We start from the raw sequence: 19,514 nt of genomic DNA, 5'->3' as shown, positions 1-19,514 counted from the left end.
TAAATTTAGCAGTTGAATTACTGTTGTCTCTCCTGCCTCCTCCTTCTCATGCATTGAATGACATACCCAGATGAGCAAAAGTGGAAAAATACATTTGGAGAAAAAGGCAAAAAAAAAAAAAAACAATTTCTGTGAAGTTCCACTAGTTTTTTTTTATCTGCTGTCCCTCCTGGCACAAACACGATTCACTCTCTGTCATTTTCATTTTTTTTTCTAACTACAGTCATTTCTCTAAAGGTGAGGAAAAAAAAGTATGTTTCAGTTTGTCAAGAACTGTTGTCTTTTTAATGTGTGCCTGGTGGGCGTATCTTAAAGAAAAAGCAGCAAAAATCCTGTGTGACTTGTCATGAGAACAGATTTTAGGCTTTTATTAATTTTTCTCCCACTTTGTGGACAGGTATGAATTATGCCATGTGTGGAAGATGAACCAGTTTCTGATAAAATTTGATTCAGACTATTACACTGAATATTTTAATAACTGCTTCTAAAAAGAGGTTGATTTGGAGGAATGTAGTGAAAACTGAAAGAGCAAGTAGGATAATCTGTTGCTGATGTGCTAATGTGCATGTGTGTTTAATCTACTCTTCGAAATTGAGACCGTTTCAAGATATTTGAGACGACTGACTACTTTGAGAGAAAATTTGTTACACAAATATTTTGAACCTGTTTAAAATTCAAGAAACATGACTGCACGACTCGTGAGGAAATTGAGAACCACCGCAATCATTACAAGACATTTTAGGGACTCCCTCATGAATAATGTTTAAAAATTGAAAATTGCTGCTGTTTTATTGCAGATGTTGTTTAGCTGGTTTGCTTGTTTACACTCTGAGCAGATCATGTGCTGCTCATGAAAACGCCGTTATTGCAGCATTAGAAACTATGACCAGCACCAAAAAAGCTCAAAGCAAATCTCTCCTTTTCTTCTCAGTTGGTTTAACTCTGAGTTGCATTCTGAATTAAATACTGATTCAGTAATGCTATTTAGTATCTAATGAATAAGAAGCAAGCAGAAATTATGTGAAAACTGTATTTTTTTCCTGAAATTATTATTTGAACCAGTGACGTTGCAGTGTTTAGAGCTGTCGCCTTCCAGGGAGAAAGGGGCCTTTCTGGGTGGAGTTTACATGTCGCCCCCATGTATGTGTGGGTTTACTCTAGTCTCCTCTCACAGACCAAAAACATGCATTTTAGGTTCATTTGCAACTCTAAGTTGTCTCTACGTGTGAGTGAGAGTGTCTGTCTCGTTTGTCTCTGTTACTGTGATGGACTTGTGACCTGTCCAGGGTGTCCCCCACCTTTTGTGCAGTGACTGCTGGAGATGGGCACCAGCTCCATACGAGAAGAAAATAAATAGATGGATTAATACAACCATACATTCATTAGTATCTTTGATCAAAACAGAGCTCTGACTCATAACAAACAATAAGAAAAAAATAGCACTAACTTGTTTTCATCTGCATTGGAAATACTTCTGTCAGATAATGGTCTTTTTTAGTCTTCTTGTGGTTAAATAGTTTATTTTTGATCAGTTCTGCTGCTGCTCTTATTCACTTTAGCCTGTGCAAAACTGAATAATTCATCACTAATATGTTTAATATAAGAAAAAGGACAAAATAGAAAGCGATAAGTGTCTACAGTTGATGATTATGGTGATAACTGTGTATTAACACCCAATTAAATGTCACAATGAGCTCTCAAAGTCCTGAACCTTGACAGGATAACCTTTTTCACACACTCTCATACAACTTCATGCTGTGAAATAATTTTGAACACTCAAGAGCACTCGTGCTTCAGTCTCTATCTATCTTACTCTATTTTTTTTACCTCTTTCCACTTTGCAATTTATAAAAGTTAAAAAAAAGGGTCTGAACTTTCCTATTCGCATGGCAGAACCCTTTTGAAAACTGGAGCACCTTAGCCGTCCACATGTAACCTGCTGAATAAAGTGCTCCCTTCCCCTGACGTGCCTTCCTGATATTAGCCCAGCGATATGAGGCAGCTGCAATTTCTCCTCTATGGTAGACGAGGTGATATTGAGTTGGGGAGAAGAGAGGAAACTGAGGAGGAGGGTGGTGGTGAAGGACGAAGAGGGGGGCAGTTAAGTTAGAGATGAGAGAGGAGAAGTGAAAGTGTGTGTAAGAAACAGTAAGAGCAAAATGTCATAAATCACTCATGATCCTACATGGCAGAGACAAAAAGGAGAAAGCATGAAAGGAGAAAAAGAAGACAAAAGAACGTCACTTTATCTGCTCGGCAGACAGACAAACTACTGGTGACGGATTAGCATTAGCCTGATGCACTGTGCTGGAATTTTCCAATGGCTTACTGAGACCCCAAACTAACCCTTAAATCTCTCTGAAAATGCTTACTGCGCGATGGAATAAAATGCCCTTGACATATTTCCTTCTTTTTTTTACAAAAATGAAACCAGCTCAGATGATGTGCTTCTTTTAAAGCAGGTACCGACTGCTTGTTTGCCCTGAATTCCTTGATTTAACCTTGCAAGCTTGAAATACCTTGTCTCAATTGTAATGCAGTCTAGATCCTTCTTAACTCTGTGTATGCTATAAGAGCATGAACTTAAATGTGGTTACTATTCAAATTGTCACTGCCAAATCTGCCAGTTTACTATGAGCAATGTTAATATCATTTTGGTACTTTTTCAAAAAAAAAAAAAGAAGGGAAGTTTGCTCCTATTTGCAATAAACATCTTTGTTTACCTAATTATATTAGCTGTAAATACAATTATCTGTAAACATTAATATAAGAACTCCACTTGTGTGATTGTATGATGAATTAGTGGAGGGCTGTTTGCAGTGAGTGCACTAAGTGGGCCTCAGTTTGGAGTTCCAACTTGGCAGATGGTGTTGATGGAGTTCATTTAAATGCCTCTTACCCAGTCCAGCACTCTGTGATGAATGAATAAAAAAAATATTATTCCCAAAACGTAATACAGGTAATGATCATAAATTCCCCTTTTTTTTCTTCTTTTTTAATTTGCAGGTTTCCTCCATGGACTTCATGGCTATGAAGCGCTCACAGATGTATGGCATGGCCAACAATCCCTACTCAAACCCTCAACAACCAGGGGTTGGACCTTACCCCTCTAGCCAACCGTACGCATCACCACCTCCACATCGGTATCCAATGGGCATGCAGGGGAGGAGCCAAATGGGCATGGGAGGGATGCAGTATCCTCAGCAGCAGGTATGTCAACAAACCAAAAGGCTTCATCTTTGAATTGGATGTTTCACTCTGAATTTTAAAGGAGTTAGAACTCCCCTTGCGATACTGTTCCATGTATTGTTGATGGTATTACAAGCGATGGTGCAGTTGGACATTTGCTTCACGTCTTGAACATTCTCAGGTGAATTTTCCCCTGAAGGCTTGGCATGTTCAATTTGAGCCTAAAATACCAGGCAGCACATCTCACACACTGGCATGTGGTGGTCTGACTCCCTTTCATCACTCAGTTCCTGTGAAAATCCCACCGGTGCTCAATGGGTTTGATGCTGTGAAAGTCCACAGATGCTGGAAAGGAGGTTCATTCTCTACTCTTGTATGCTCTATAATGCATTACTTTAAATTTCTGCACGTATGTGTGCACGAGTGCGTGCCCTTGCATACTTCATTAACGTATGTGTGGAATATTTTCTTTGTAGTAAACACAGATGAGCGCCATCAGCCCACGTCATTGTCTCTTTGTGCTGCACAATAGGTCTGTTAGAAACAATAGCGTTTGTGTCTGCTTTATTGAGTCTTAAGTAAATCCCATTTGGACTGGAAGGGTTTTGTTTGTGTGTGCGATAGTGTGAATAGCGCTATGGAGAGAAAATATGATTTTGTATTGTGTGGCTGATTTGTGTCCCACATTTCTGGCACAAAGTGAACTTCCTGTGTGTATGTGGATGACAGTTTAGCTCCATCAGTGTCGTTGGTCGGGTAGTGTTCCCCCGCTGTCTTTGCCTGCTATATTTAGTCAGAATAGTCTGCCGGTCTGGACTTGGACTCTCCTCACTGGGACAACTACACTGCCACACATAGCAAAAAAAAACAAAAAAGGTAAATAATTGGAGAAATCCATATGAACTGACAGACTTTCTGTTTTGTATAGAGTTATTGCACAAAACTGCACTCGTGGAAAGACGAGACAATTTTTACCAAACTGTCTTGACTTTCTTAGATTTTTTTTCCAAAGAAAACAGTAGAGAGAAAACATTAACAAATGGGAATACCAAGAAACATAGTTTTCATTATGGGTTAATAAAACCAAGATTGTCATTGCACATTGATCTTTGTGGCTCCAGAGAAGCATTTGAAAGCTGTGCTATTTTCTTTTCATGTGTGATGGTTAATTCTTTTTTTTTTGTGTGTGTGATGTTGTTCTGGTAGGTGATTATATTATAGTCCCAACTCAGAGACTTCATCTCAGACTTCATTGCTGCAGGTCTAAACCCCCTCTGACGCATTTTTGTGATGACAACACACTCCCAAAATGATCATTACTGAGCTCAATAAGGGGTTTCACATTATGAAATACACACAGTTGGGAGCACGCGGGGGTGTGTATGTGCAGACATGCTGTGCATGGAGAATAATACCAATGCACAAAGATGTACAGTCAGTCAAACACACACAGAAAAATACAACCCTGGTACTATTTTGTGATGAAATCCTCTGGCGTATTACATAGGGGAGGCTGTGGTTGGGGTAGCAATCACTGCCTAGCGTTATGGAATGTAATTAGTTCAAATAGAATTAGTTGTTCACTCTGGCTATAGCCATGGGAACTGTGCTTCTAAAGTTTCTAATTATCTGGCTCTGGCTTTAAAAGCAGCACCACCACATTGCCTATCTGCAGCCGGTGAAATCTAGCTCACAGTAATGAGTTCGGAGGAGGAGGTTTAATTCCACACTCACATGAGCGTAATGAGGCTCACCTACAGAAAAGCGGTCAGGGGTCTGATCAGGAAGGAGAGGAGAGGTCTGATAAATGAACGCTCCAAATGTGTGCTGCAACATGTACAGCACATCAGTTCCTAAAGTGACTGTTAATGTCATATTGCAAAAAGCACCGGATGTGTTTAAGATGGCCATGGCTGGAGCTGAATCTGAAAGAGCAACAATGAGGCATCGTCCTCCTTAAGCTTCGTTGTTGTGAAACTTTTCCAAGATCAGCTGCAAAGACAAATCCCGACTGCAGCTGTCTCAGCAAGGGGGACTGTGGGTGATGTAAGGCACAGCGCTCGCAATCCCCCATGATGCATCACACTTCAGGGCTGAGACCTCAGCTTGTCACAGCCAAGCATGCTGAGATGTTGCCAAGCAACATGACGTCAACAAAGGCATGTGTGTTCGTCTGTGTGTGTGATTTCCCAGGCACTGTATTTTAGTTTGTGGGGTTTTAACAGCAGAACAAAAGGTCTTTACTGACTGCCTTTCATTACTACGATGAAATCCTGATAAAATTAAGCCTGACTCATTTTATGGGAGCTCTCCTCAGTAATATTTCAGCCACTGGAGTTATTGAAAATGTGCAGGGGCTCACCTCTGTCCTTTAAATAATACTCATTTGAAGCACCTTTCTGCTACCATTCTGTTCAATTATATTAACTGAAATTTCTCTCTGGTGTTCATGGTGTTGAGGAGGGATCTGTAGTGTTTACATTCCCCAGTTTAAACCTAACAGAGCTCCTCTTTTTCTCAAATTTCTGCTGAAAAATAGCCACCATTAACACCACTGACAGGTTATGTGGCTCATCCAAAGAAAGGACTATCTCACTGGTTCTATGAAAATATTTACATTATACAGGTGCAAACCTAAATATCTGAATAAACAAATGCAACCTAATTTTTTTTATTATAGTTTATTAAAGTACGAGAATGACTATATTAGACCCTATAACACAAATCCTGTAACACAATGTTCAGACTTTATGTTCATTTAAAGAGATGTTAGACACACTTGCATAAAAAAATAGAATATGGACAAATAAGAACTACACAATAATTCTAATTTGGTCCACAACTGAAAGCTTATTAATGTTTATGCAAAACAAAAAATAAAACTAATGTGTGTACATCTCAGACATTAAGACAAACCCTTGAATAAGTAATAAAGACAATATAGTCTCAATTATATCACACCATCTCAAGAAAGTTTTATTATAATATTGCGATATAACACTTTTCAGTCACACCCAAAAACTCTACTTTTGTGGACAGTATATGTCACAGCTCTACCTTCAATGTTTGATTTTGATTTTCACTCCCAGACAGATTTTTTTTAAGCAGCTGTATGAGGCAGGGACAGTCTGACTGATGGGCCAGGAAAAGAAAAACACTCACAGCTTCCCCCACCCTTCCACCTCACCTACCTATTAAGGCCTAGGACTTAGATTAAATGTAGTTAGCATCATGCTGTGTCGGCTCACATGTTTGTGAGAGACAGGTTCAATTCAGCAAAGGTAGGTGACGGCATGTGAAACACTGTAAGAGTGTGCGTGAAATCATGGGAACCAGAGTAAATATGTCAGCTGAAAGAAGAAAAAAAGATGACAAAGAGGAAAAGTAGAAGGAGGCAGGTGTCTTGGGGATTGCAGGCCACACAAGAAAGTCATCTGTTTGGGAAGTGTAATAAAGTTGAAAAAAGAAACAACAAAATAAGTGTGGCTTATTTTGACCGTAATATTCTGAGATGTCAAAGTTGTCAGGCTGAGAGGAAAAGGAATTTGAAGGAAACATTAGTGTTTGATCTGAAAAGAAGGGAGGGCTGATGGAGAGGGAAAAAAGCAGGAGAAGAAAGATATCCTGGGAAATGGCTGAGAGGGAGAAATAGACGAAAGAAGGTGTGTGTTTGTGTGTGTGTTTCTTTGTGTGTGTGGAGAAGGGTGATTTTGTCAGCCAATCAGGCAGAAACCATTACCAGTGTTGGATGTTTGTTCCTTACACGCTGGGCCAACTTAATAGAAGCCAAGCATTTAAAGTCAAGTGGAAATGCAGCTGACCTGTTCAGTACACACACAAACACACACACACAAACACACACACACACCACAATTCTGATTTGTTTGTTTTTAACGCCCCTTTCTTTTCTGAAGAATATTTTCAGGCGCTCTCTTTGTTTGGTAATATTATTGGAAAGAAGCAGAAAAAAACGGCAGTGGTCTTATTTCAGGTGTACATTAATATTCCATAACATTATGACCATTTTGCTATCAAAACCTCTCAGGTCTGTCACAGGACATAAAGAACATCTGGGATGCTCTGAGTCTGATAAGGCCATTGGACTTCTGTCTGATTGGTATGTGGGGACACCAGAGACGGGGAAATCCTTTAACCTGTTTTTTGTGTTCTTTAAATCATAAAAAGGCTCTTTATGGTGCCCTTGGAGGGCTTGCTGTGGGGGTCATTTTACTGTAGAGGAGTGGTTTTTTTAGGGGGTGTTAGTGGTCTGCAAAAATATTTGAATGTTTGGTAAGTTTCAAAGTCTAATACATTGAAAAACCAAGATGCATTTTTTTGTAACTTGTAGAATATTTTGTAACAAAATGAGCAGCGTTACTCAGTTTACCTGCAAGTGGTTATAATGTTATGGCTGATCGGTGTGTCTGTACTCCCTTCAGCTGTGTGACAGCTGTGTACATTCCAAAGCAATAAGCATTCAAAGATGGCGCCTCTATTTTTATTCGCTTCATGTGTCAAAACGTCGTTGCCTGCTGCGGTTTCAGCTTCAGATCCAAACCATCTGAAGCTGAATCTGTAAACTAATGTGGAGAAACTGCCGGGTGTGCTTGTTGTTTCTTTGTATTAATAGTCAGAGACACTTGGTGGAGCAGCTTTGGTGTAAATTAATTGGTGTAACAGCAATTATATATCTCACTCTATAGTATAGTAACACAAAGTGTCTTTTATATTTAACACCATAGTGTTTCCTACAAGTGAGTCTCTGCAGTGAAAAAGACCTGTCACAAGTGATATTGTAGATAATCAATTAATGCATGAGAGAAAAATTATTTTTAGCCTAATGGTTTCATAGTCAATTTCTGAATTTTCGGTTGTAAACATCTAGAAATTAGAAAGTAAATGAAAAGCTGTGAATGTTCGAGCCCATATGAAACGATTAATTAGCGTTTTATTGAAAGCACAAGTCCTGAAAGGTGAGTCGCTGTAACCTTAACACATGCAGACAGCAATAACATCAGTTCTTCAGCAGATATTCTGTATTTTCTCCACAGGTGCTTAATTATAGTGATTGAGATCTGGGCCAATCTGAATTGAGGGCATAACTACTGTTATAATTGTTCCTGGATTAAGGGACTGCAATCATTCTCGGTGTTATCTCTCAATAATATACTGCATTTCTGTTTCTCCTTTAATAAAATGACAAAAGAAATAAAGACTGAGACAATCAAACAAGCTGATGGGTATACGTTTCATCCCATTTCCCAGCCTTGACTCTGCTGCTGTTAGAACCAAAAGCTGTCATTCATAGATCCCCATATTGACACAGCTTTCATGCCACTAATCTTAGTTGGTCTTTTCCAGTCTTTTACACTCTGACAGTCGGCCAACATGCATCATACAGAACCCTGAAACTGATGTAAGAAGTAGTTCAGCTGCCAATAACTGGTTTTATGTGATGTGTATTTTTCTTGTCATAAATACGTCTGATATTAACAGGTTTCATAAGGCCAAAAGCAAATAATAAGAAACAACCCCTTATGAAAGCTGTTTATTTTTAAATAGCAAAAATATCTGAGGGTGCATCCCAGTTAAAAGAATTTAAATTAGTTAGTTTTTAAATTTTACTGAATAATAATAAAACAATGTGATACAACAGCAGGAAGTGTTCATTTTATGGTTACATTTGGAGGAAAAAGCTGTGAAAATCCTCACTTGTTCAAACCTCATCCTGTGGGCTATTGAACTCAAGGAGTTAGATGGTCAATTTATAACACCAAATGAGTCTGGGGGGGATTGAGTCCTCACTAGTGTGGAGAGTGAGGGCCACTTGGAAGCACTTAGGGGCCTGGGTGCTGGGGTTGTCTCCGGGGTTAATGCAGCCAGCGCGGCTCGCTCTGACGAATGACAGGGGAGCCCCAATAAATCAGCTACTGTGCCAGGAACGATGGAGGTAGACGAGGGGTGGGGGCTACAAAGAAGACTACTCCAGTCTCTTCACACTTCTCCTATTTTTGGAATTGTGCCCCCCTCCATAACTATGCCCCATACCAACCCTGTTTTTTTTTTTTCCTCACAAATAAACGGAGTAAACGGAAACCAGAACAATACTGAAATAACTGATTAATTGCTATTTTCTGGCTGCCGAATAGATGAAGTTTCACAATCAATTAATTAGCAAACAGGCCTACGCACATCAATGACTCTAATAGTCAGCTCTCATTTATTACTTTTATTACCCCCCTGCCTTGTGGTGTTTCTGAGCCAATCACATGCCACGTAGAGCCTATGCTATGTGGTCACTGAATGAAAAGGGGGAGGAAAACCCAGCATCACTCAGACTGGTTTAAGTGATGCTATCAATTCCTTCAGCGTAATATGTGTAAAAGATGGCTCTACCATCTACATAACAAAAATACTAAAACCCAGAAAAGTATGTATTGGTGAAGTGCCTGCATGTAGAGTATAGAAATAATAAGTAAAAGTAAACTAGACATAAGATTTTGTTATATTACAAATTCAACTGTCAGGTATATCTTCTTAATGCATTTGTTGTATAACTGCAAGCCCCATCATTCTTGCTTAAAAAGGTGAAGTAAGGTGGCAATTTAATATAATTTAGTGCAGAATTCTGGTAAATGATGTAAAACCTTGCAAATGACATGTTTTTGAAAGATCTGGGATCGCTGTTTTGTGTCTGTTGCGCTCTATATGTGCTGAGTGATAAGATAAAAGCGCTGAGAGATGAAAGTGGAGTGAAACGGAGGGAGCAAAGAAGAGAGCGAGAAGAAAAGGGGTGCTTTGCATCTTTTCCAAGTTAGAAGGGGATTAGTCGATGCTCTAATTGGCTCGCTGAGAATTCGTCTTAGTTTACATCCAGATTAGAGATAGATTTTTACACAGGTCAAGTCTGATCTGGCATCTCGGCTTCGTTGTTTGTGATGCCCGGGCACATAATCATCTTTTGGAAACAGATCAGAGACAAGGTGTGGCCAAGATTCATCCACGGTATACAGCTCACAATCATCCATTAGTGTTCAACTGACGAGTGGAGGAAAAATGAAAAAGCCCAACTTTAAATAGATATTATTTTTGTAATTGATTACAGGGAGATACGGCAAATACATTATGTAAATATAGTGTCTGCTGATTAATATATTGATCATTTTCATTACTGCAATATTGATGTGTCCAGTGTGAATATTGCAGATAAATATCTAGATTAAATACATTTTAGACTATTATATTTCAGGTGCCATTCATTTCTGCTTTTCCTTCCAATAATACATTTAATCACATGGACTCAAAGCAGTTGGTGGCTGAGATGCAAATCAGACAGTGTTGTGAGGGTAGTGATGACAGATGTAAGTTTATCACATTTGATATTGTAATCACAATATTTGACAATATTATCACAAGTGCACATTTTCCTAATATTGTGCAGCTTTGATATTTTCATAGTTCTTCTTTCTTTCTGGGATGTTCCTAATGTGCTCAAATTCAAAATATGGATCAGAAGGAGTGAAATTTATCTATTTTTTTGGATCTCACTCCTGGGTCAAACTTTGTCTGACAAACGTTTAACAATTTTGTGCTATAGACTGTGAAGATGATTTTCTTGGCACAAACAGATCTACTAAACTTCCACCTGGAGCCGTAGCCTTAATGTAACAAGAATCATTTTACTTCAGCAAAACCCTTAAATTATGTTTTAGCAACATATATTGGTTTATCTAATCTAAATCTGTAAAGCTTATTTATCTGTGTTGAAGGGAAAGATCAAGACCAGGGCTTCCTAAACATTTAGCTTCTGACCCACAATTTAACAGTTGTAGAGATTTGTGACTCTGATTACTGCTGGTAAAAGTATGCAAACATTGCTAAAAAGTCAAACAAACAAGTGCATAACACCACAAACAGCCTCAAGGTACTTCTCCATTTACAATGTTTTGCAGCTTTTTCTTGTTATAACTCAGTCAGACATTGTCCGGATCCCTCCAACTTTTATGAACGATTCAAGTTAGAACCTGAACACATTTTTGCATCTGATCACTGCACCACCTAAGTGCAGTAACAACCATTATTTAATATTTATGAAGATTACATGGCAGTTTGTGAAAATCTTCTGCAACAACATGTCAAAATTAGGTTTCTGTAAAGGTTAGGGTTTTATTTTTGGCCGTGCATTAAGTGCTGATCTATCCAAAGGTGTCATGGACAGCGTACGCCTACCTGCTCTTAACCTTTTCACCCTGCCATCCGTGCGTCGTCAACGCTCGATTCATCTGTAACCCATCAAAGGAGCTGAACAATTCACCGTGCCACTGTCATTTAACAAATAACCACCTCTATGTATCAGCGTCACAGCTGGAGATGTAGAATTCAAGCATAATCTCCTTAGCTGTTGGTGACCGCTGATGGTGAAAACGTGTATTTCAGCAGAAGTCTTAATTCCCCCCCCATTTCCCTGTTTAGACGTAATTGACATGACTCCTACACAACTTGGAGCCTGTCATCGCAGCGAGAGGTGAAAAATGAGCCGAGCCTGCCGTGTGCAGAAATGATTGATCTGAAAAGATGTTTAGTGCTCAGTTGTGGTGTTTACATGAATCATGAGCACTCTGTTTGTGATAATGATGATTATTTTCTATATGTCAAGACTGCATATGGTTTGAGATTTTTATATCTAATATGTTTCATGTGGACAAATTGTGTTTAGGTGGTCGGCCTTTTATACACTCAGATCCATTTTTGGCCCGTGACAGAATCACATTTGCTTTTTTTCTCCCTTTTTTTTCTTTCTGCCTCTTTCTCAGTTTCCCCTCTCTCCTCTGTCTTGCTTGGCCTCAGATTGGGGTCAGGAGTTTAGTAGGGGAAAAACATTTGTAGCTGGTGGCACAGAGCCCAGAGCCTCCTCTCACAAAAAAATAAAAATAAATCGCTGTTCACACACACATTACGGAGAGCATTAACCTGCCCAGCTCTGGCTCTCCAAATGTCTCCATTATGGCTCTGCCTGGAACAGCAGAGCCAGTGCCAGTCACTGTCAGCCGGCAGTAAAACGCCTGCAACTAGAAGCCACTTTTTGTTTCATCAATTGATGCAGACAGAAACGGAGAATTAGAGAAAAGGGGGAAAAAAATAAAGACAGACAGACAGAGGGCAGAGAGCATCATTTGGCAGCCTTCAGAAAAGGATCTAAAATGAAAATTTCTCTGCGTGTCAGTTGATGGCTACACTATCCGCTCGCTTTTATCCGCTGTCGGCACGATTTGATGCTATCAGCAGGTCAATAAGTCACAATTGCTGAATAGACAGGCTTGTGTTTTCATTTGGGAATAAAGAACCTGAAGTAGAAGATGTTCACAGTGCTTCATATAAAAAAAAAAAATTGTCTGCAGTTTCACGTGCAGCCTAATGCTTTTTGATGTTGTCGCTACCTGAATGCGGCTTGGTTTAATATGTTTTGGCTTCGCAGTGCGGGCTGAGCACGTCAGGGTTCCAGAGTCCTGCATATCACTCCTCCTGTCCCTCACTCTTTCACTCCTCCAAGGGCAGCTCATTCCTGAGGTGTCAAGGGCCTCCCGACGTACGAGAAGGGGGGGAGGAGAGAGATGAAAGACGGAGTGAAAGAGAGAGACGGAAAGTGCCTTCACCTTGGGGAAGAGATACAAGAGTGATGACAAGAACAATGATGCCTCCCCTCTTCTCTTCCTTATGTTTAATCATGAGCCTGTTGAAGCTGACCCTTTCTTCTGGTGCTTCACATGTCATTACGGGACTCACCTTCGTCTGTGTTTTACACGTGCACGTTTTTTTTAGTTGCTGCTGATTTTCTTTTGCTTGACAAATTAAAAATATCCTCTTATAAACTCTACATGTTAATGACAAACTTTAGCAGCATATTTGTTGCATTTTCATCTGCTCTTTTTTTTTTTTTTTTACGTGTTCAGTCATCAAAGCAGTGAAAGTTCTCCTCCCTCCTTTTATTTTCATTTTTAAATTGTATTTATTTATTTTTTAAAGGTAGAAGGGTTCAAGAAAGAAATGTGAAACAGTGAGAGGAGAGCAAACAGTGCAGGTCAGCTGAAGAAATGTTACTGTTGGATTATTTAAAATCTCAACCACTTGAAACAGAAGCTTTAAGAAAAAAACAAAAAAACGAGACGAGCCAAATGACACAGTTGTCAGTTATTTTGATAGTGGTACACTTTTCCATTCTTCTGACTGACACATCTGTCAACGCCGCCACTCCTGTCGTACCTTTTCCCCGCTGTGTTCCCTCGCTGAAACATCCTTTGATATCTGCAGTTCCCTCTTAGATTTAACAAACTGCTGGAGAATGTAAATATGAATAAAATCCTCAGTTTCAGTTGCTTTCTGAACAAATCTGATCATTTTGGCCTGGCCTGTTTTTTATATATTCAGGTTGGGTCCTGCGGTGGTTTGACAGTGAACTCGGATGACTGTAATTAGGTTCGACTGTTAGAAGATAAATAAATCTGCTTGCTTGTGAGCTCATATTCAAATATAATTTAAGTAATCTTGTAATACTACCAAGTATTGAAAAGATGACGATGATTGAAAGGACTGTGATAAAACTGGGGTACATTAACATTCTTGTACAGGTTTTTGATATATTTTAAAATATTTTTAAATACATTTTTGTTTTTTTAAGAGTTCAGCATGTCTGCATTTGTTAACAGATAAATCTTGTTTAGATTAGTGTTATTGAAGAAGCTCATGCAGGTTTTCTGCCTTTTTCTGCTCTTATTGTAGTCCGTGTCCTCCTGCCATAAGAATTATGTATTTACTGTAAACCTACTTGATTTTTGACTCGTCTTTTATCTGGCATCTATGCCTCACAACGCTTTTATAAAAAAAAAGGAGAGTGCAGAATCTTTAATTCCATGAAAGAAAAAAAGAAAAAAAAAGGTTGGTAATGAACTTGAAACAAAATTGAAATCAGTATAGATATTATTAAGAAATTATCCTTGGCTTCTCTATGTCAGTTTGACAACTGACCCAAGTATACTGGCCAAGTCAAATAGAAATTGTGAATTATATTATTTAATAATTGAAACTGGAGTGCTAAAAATGTGCTTCATCAAACCTGTTACTGTAGCATAACTGTGTAAATAAAAGTACCCACTTTTATCAGTTTACTGTTTTGGAAATCATTTTTTTCAAGAAGTTATTGACAACTTTTCTGTCAGTGAATTTTTACAACATCCTAAATGTGTATGCATATTCAGCTGCTGTCGCTCAAACGGAATCAAAAACAGTCGGCGCTTTCAAAGTTATATTAATTTTAATCTGATACCACAAGTTAACTAAAAGCTACTTAGGGTCACTTATTTTTAGGACATGAGCTTTTCTTTCATCTTATTAGAAATTTTGCAGCTCTTTTCTCTCAGTGGTAACTCACTGATTAAATGCACCTACTGTTTCTGCACGTTTCCATACTGAGCAGTGGGATACTTTTAACATCTCTCTTTTCTTCATCATAGGTTTCTTTAGTTTTGAGTATAAAAGGACTTTTTTTTGCTCATTGCTATTCAACATGATCCCCATCTTTCCTCCAAAGCTCTTCCTTTTGTGCCTTGTTTGTGTTGCCCTTTTCTCTTTACATATCTTCTGCATCTCCATCTTTATCAGTCTCTCTGTGTCTTTATCACGTTAAACATCACTTTATCTCTGCCTTTAAGTATCCCGGTGTGTAATGCCCGTCCTCCATCTTCCTTCTGTCTATCTTTCCATCTTTGCCTCACATCATTTCCTTGCTGTTTTTTGTTATTCATCGTAAGTCTTTGGCAACTCCACAAACTTTCTTTTGGTAATACTTCCTTTGATCAGCTGGTGCAAAGCATGGTAAATGCTAAAGGCAACCAAACTGCTGATGTGTGTGCCTGTCAGGCCTGTCAGTGTGTGTGTGTGTGTGAGATTGGGTTCAGGGGTCGGGGTGGTGGCACTGCTTAGCGCTCTGGTTGGCTGAGCCCATCTGTCACTCAAAGCGAGTCAACCCCTGGTCCCGGTCACCAGCCAGGCGTATCCGTACTTTGACAGAATTATGAAGATTTCTGTCTATTGCTCATTGGCTCAATTGAATTACAAGCAGTGCCTTGTTCGGTGCAAAGCTTTTTAAACGGCTGATTTAAGACACACTCACATCTGCACAGGCCACATACACACACACTGCCACCTCAAATGACTGTTAGCATGGCTATTTATCCCTACCATTTTCAGAAGAGGAAGTTATTTCCTGCCTTTTCAAGCAACTCTTGTTGTGATAGAATTTTGATTGAGTTATTCTCAGTGTTTGTGTTTTTGTATCTTAATATGCCACCAAGGCGTTTGTTTTTTATCACACTGTTTCTGCAGTTTATGGTGAATTATTTGCTTCACAGGACGTCTATTCTGCGTCATTTCTCCCTACAGCACTTCACATCTGTTGTCGTTTCATTACAGACATTTATTTGACACTGTGTGCTTGCCAAGACACTCTGGATAAATCACACTGTTATTTAGTCTGCCTCCCCACACCTGAGTGAAAGCAAAAGGCAGAAAATGGTCTTATTTTTTCTCTTCCAGCAGATATTTTTATTAGTGTAACCAGCAGCACAGCAAGTCTGTTTATCAGTAAGCATATTCTCAGTCAAAGAGCATCGGGTTTCATTGAGTTGGTGTGTACTCAGCAGGTACAGTGCATTCATACAGTCTGCCCCTGCGATCAAACAGAAGCTGCATTTGAATAAGTCTTTCTTCCCACCCAAAGCCACTTTGACAGGTTGCTACTTGTTAGACTTCCAGTCCTCCTGCTGCTTCTGTGCTTATTTGACTGAATGGCAGGCTGGTAGTATTTCTGTTTTTTTTTTTAAACATTTGTCCTTCTCTGCTTGCTTATGTGATTGCCAGCATGTCTGCTTCCACATTTGCCACTTATTGTAGCATCTCAGATGTTTTTGTAAGGAGTTTATCTACTAAAATTAGGTGTTGCACATTGGAAAGCATCTAGATATGATAGCAAATCACGCTGACCATAATAAACAAGGTGTGACTAGCAAATGATAGTATAAAGAAAGAATAGGCATAGAGCTGCTGATAGTTAATGGTTGACCAGTATATTGGCTCAACTTTCAGTTCCTTTGATATAATCCATCATTTTATTCTTCTTAAATAGCTTGTTTAGGCATAACATATGCTGGATATTTAAAGTTAGCTTAGCTTTAGAGCAGATTTGATTTTTTATATTGCTATTTTATGTTAAAGTTTATTTTTTTCTGTGCAGCATAGTGTGAGGATGCAAAAGCTGAAATAAATTTACTACTTTTGCAGAAAGGGGACTGACAAGTATAATCTGTTCAAGATTCAGGTTATAATTTCAAAAGCTTTATTACTTCAATCTACCTGTCACCAGATAGTTTAGGTCTGAATAAATTGGCTATTGCTTAACAAAATAAAAGCAAATTTGTTAATATTTGCACAAGCCACTTATTGGTCTGCTTTGCAAAAAGACATTTTTCTCAGTGGACATTTTTGACCTGTCATAGAGGAGAAGTTGTTACAGCACTAATTACTCTAACAATGGCTGTTTTCCACCTAAGGGTCTTAGTAAGTGATAGCAGTGAGTGAATATGCACAATAAAAAACCCACAGCAACACTAAATGTACAGTATATGGCTGCTGCTGCTGTGCCTTTCATGTGCTAAAATGACTGTTGTGGTCTCTGGTAATAAGTATAAAAGATATGCATCTGGTAGATTTGCACCTCAGTGGCCCTAAATTGAACAGTTTATTGAATTCTTCAAACTCCAGCATACAATTAGCTCTTCGTGCATTTTTACCCATACAGCCCCTTTATTCTTATAAAAAAAGCAAATGGAAAAAAGAAATGTAACATTTAACCTTTCCTAATCCAGCATGTTTGGTGATTGTCTCCCAGGTGCAATTTTAAAGACAACAGAATCCTATTTATTATGTATTAGTAAGCTTTTCCCCCCATTTATTGGACTAAGTAGGCTTATTTATGTCTTTTATGAGTCTTTGTGTCTATATCCATCTATTCCCTTTGCTCTTTGTCCCTGTCTGCTGATATCTTTCTGTAGGAGGAAAGAAACCCACCTACGGTTGTCTGGTCTTAATCTCCATGGTGACCTAATCCTCAACAATCCCAGAACAGTGGTGTTCCAGTTGAGACCCATTGAGTAACATCAGACTGTCATCACTGATCACTGTGATAGTGTTGCTTTAGTTTTATTGAAGCGAGCAAGCTTTGATCCACATCTGATGATGAATATGTGTTTGGGAAAGAGTGAGTGTTGGTTTGGGTTTCTTATTTAGTAGGAAATCCCTTTGCACAGATGGCTTGTATTCATTTAAGTATTATAGAATCAAACACTGTGTTGGTAAGTGTCTCTGTAGGTCTGGCTGGAGGTAATGAATCCAGTGGTGCTGCTGGCATGAGCAGGGCCACGCTATTAACCTCTCTGGCAGCTAGACGGATCTCACCCTGTCTGTCTGTCTCATCGGCCTGATGACACTCTCTCACATTCTGTGCTCAGTACTCACACATTCGCAGACACGCACACTCAAACCTGTCCTTTCTAATCAAATTTCCACTGAAGTGAAAAGTATTCAACACTGTCCAATCATCCCTATTGAGAGTCAAAAAGCTTCCACCAGCTTGAAGAGAATATTTCTTTTCTTACCACCCACTCAAACGAAGGTACCCTTCAAAACTGTTTCACATGTGCTAATCTCCACTAGTCTTCTGCAACCAGATCAGATTTCACTATATTCTGCACCAGCCTTGAGTTTCATCATGCCTTTTATGTCAGGGGTTTTCTCTCTTATAACCGTCACAGTAAAGCCTTTAGCTCTGACTGCGTGCTCTTATCTGACAAGGCAGTCGTGTAGTAGTTACGTCATGTCAGAGGCCTTCATAACACCATCAGTTCAGATATAAATCACACTGAGTTTGAGACTTTTACTTAGCCAAGGAAGATTTAAGGGAACATCTTAAAGTTAAGGACTCGGGGCAGAAGCAGGAAATGGATGACAAGCTTAACAAATTCTCCAAATTACAGCTCGTATGGCTGTTTAATGAGTTTGTGGCATGGCTGTCCACTGAATAAAAGAGCAACATGACATGATGGGGAGGAAATATGACGTTAAAAGTGCTGTCAGTGGTCGTAAATGTTGTTTTATAATCTGGACTTGGCTTTGTGTGTATGCCTGTGTCTGTAAATAAGAAAACTCAGCCTGTGCTGGAAATCCTTACAGCAGTGAGAAGCACCTGGCGCTGTCTGTAGTCATAACAAATGACAAGAAGGGATTAAGACTACATTTGTGATTGTGCCAGCTTGTTAGACGCACTCCCAATTTGCATTCTGCTTTATATCCACCGTGTAATGCAGCATCGCCGCTTGGCTTGGCTTCACCCCTGAGTTAAATTTTTTTTTTTTTAAACTGAGCTCCCCTGGAATGCTACGATTCATTCATGCGTCCCTCGTTAAGGTTACGGCCTAGGACGGCCTGCAGTAATATCCAGCTCTGCTCATCCCATCTGTGAACTGACCGAGTCAGAGATAATGTAGAGAAGTGGATGCATTTGGCAAAAGTTAGAGGTGTCTGCAGTGACAATTCATTAGGCAGAGGACTGCTTGGAGACTGGTGTTAGCATGCTCTTAGCTTTATTAGGAACCTGTTGCTGAGGGACAGTCTCACAATTTGGAAAATATTTCAGGCATAGATTTTTGTATGTGGGCGGAGAATGTTTTTGCTTTAATTTTCATGCCAAGAGCAGTCCTTCATCAGGCCAGAAACTCAAGGTTTTATGAGACTCTTTATGACCGTATGCTGTAATATTTTACTTATTATTTCTGTATCTGCTTTGCTTTTCAATAAAACTAAAGCTTTTGCTACAATCTAAGTCTTGGCAGAATATATCTGCTCTAATCAATGTGTGATTGTTTCAACAGGTGGCGCCGTATGGTCAGCAGCCAATGGGGGGCTTTGGCCAGCAGCAGCAGGGGGGGCAACAAGGAACCCCTTCGTACTTCAGCACCCCTCAGCAGACTCCCACAGGCCCGTCGCAGAGTTCCTACCTGCAGCCTCGACCGCCGCCGCAACAGGTACCAAAACACACACAAACAGTGTGCATCTTTAAACAAAGAGCAAGATACATGCTACAGTTTCCTGTGAGGTAAAAATATATAACATTTAGTATTTAGCATCTCGTAATAGTTATTAATTGGGAAAATCGTGAAAACCTAAATTTGTTTTTTTGTTTGTATTTTGGACTGGCTAACCCTACATACACCCATAAC

The 19,514-nt window shown here is 39.3% G+C and overlaps 1 protein-coding gene across 2 annotated transcripts in view; it reads left to right on the top strand.

Annotated features, from left to right (window-relative positions):
- Positions 1 to 19,514, top strand: part of LOC108236275 (AT-rich interactive domain-containing protein 1B) — a 156,158-nt gene that overhangs the window by 19,566 nt on the left and 117,078 nt on the right. For both annotated transcript variants that reach the window (XM_017416831.3, XM_017416840.3), the window contains exons 2-3: positions 3,007 to 3,210; positions 19,167 to 19,319. In XM_017416831.3, coding sequence (XP_017272320.1) covers positions 3,007 to 3,210; positions 19,167 to 19,319 — 357 coding nt within the window. The remainder of the gene's footprint in view (positions 1 to 3,006; positions 3,211 to 19,166; positions 19,320 to 19,514) is intronic.

This window comes from Kryptolebias marmoratus, linkage group LG10, assembly GCF_001649575.2.
Source record: "Kryptolebias marmoratus isolate JLee-2015 linkage group LG10, ASM164957v2, whole genome shotgun sequence".
Taxonomy (NCBI): domain Eukaryota; kingdom Metazoa; phylum Chordata; class Actinopteri; order Cyprinodontiformes; family Rivulidae; genus Kryptolebias; species Kryptolebias marmoratus.
This window is presented reverse-complemented; position numbering and strand designations above follow the sequence as displayed.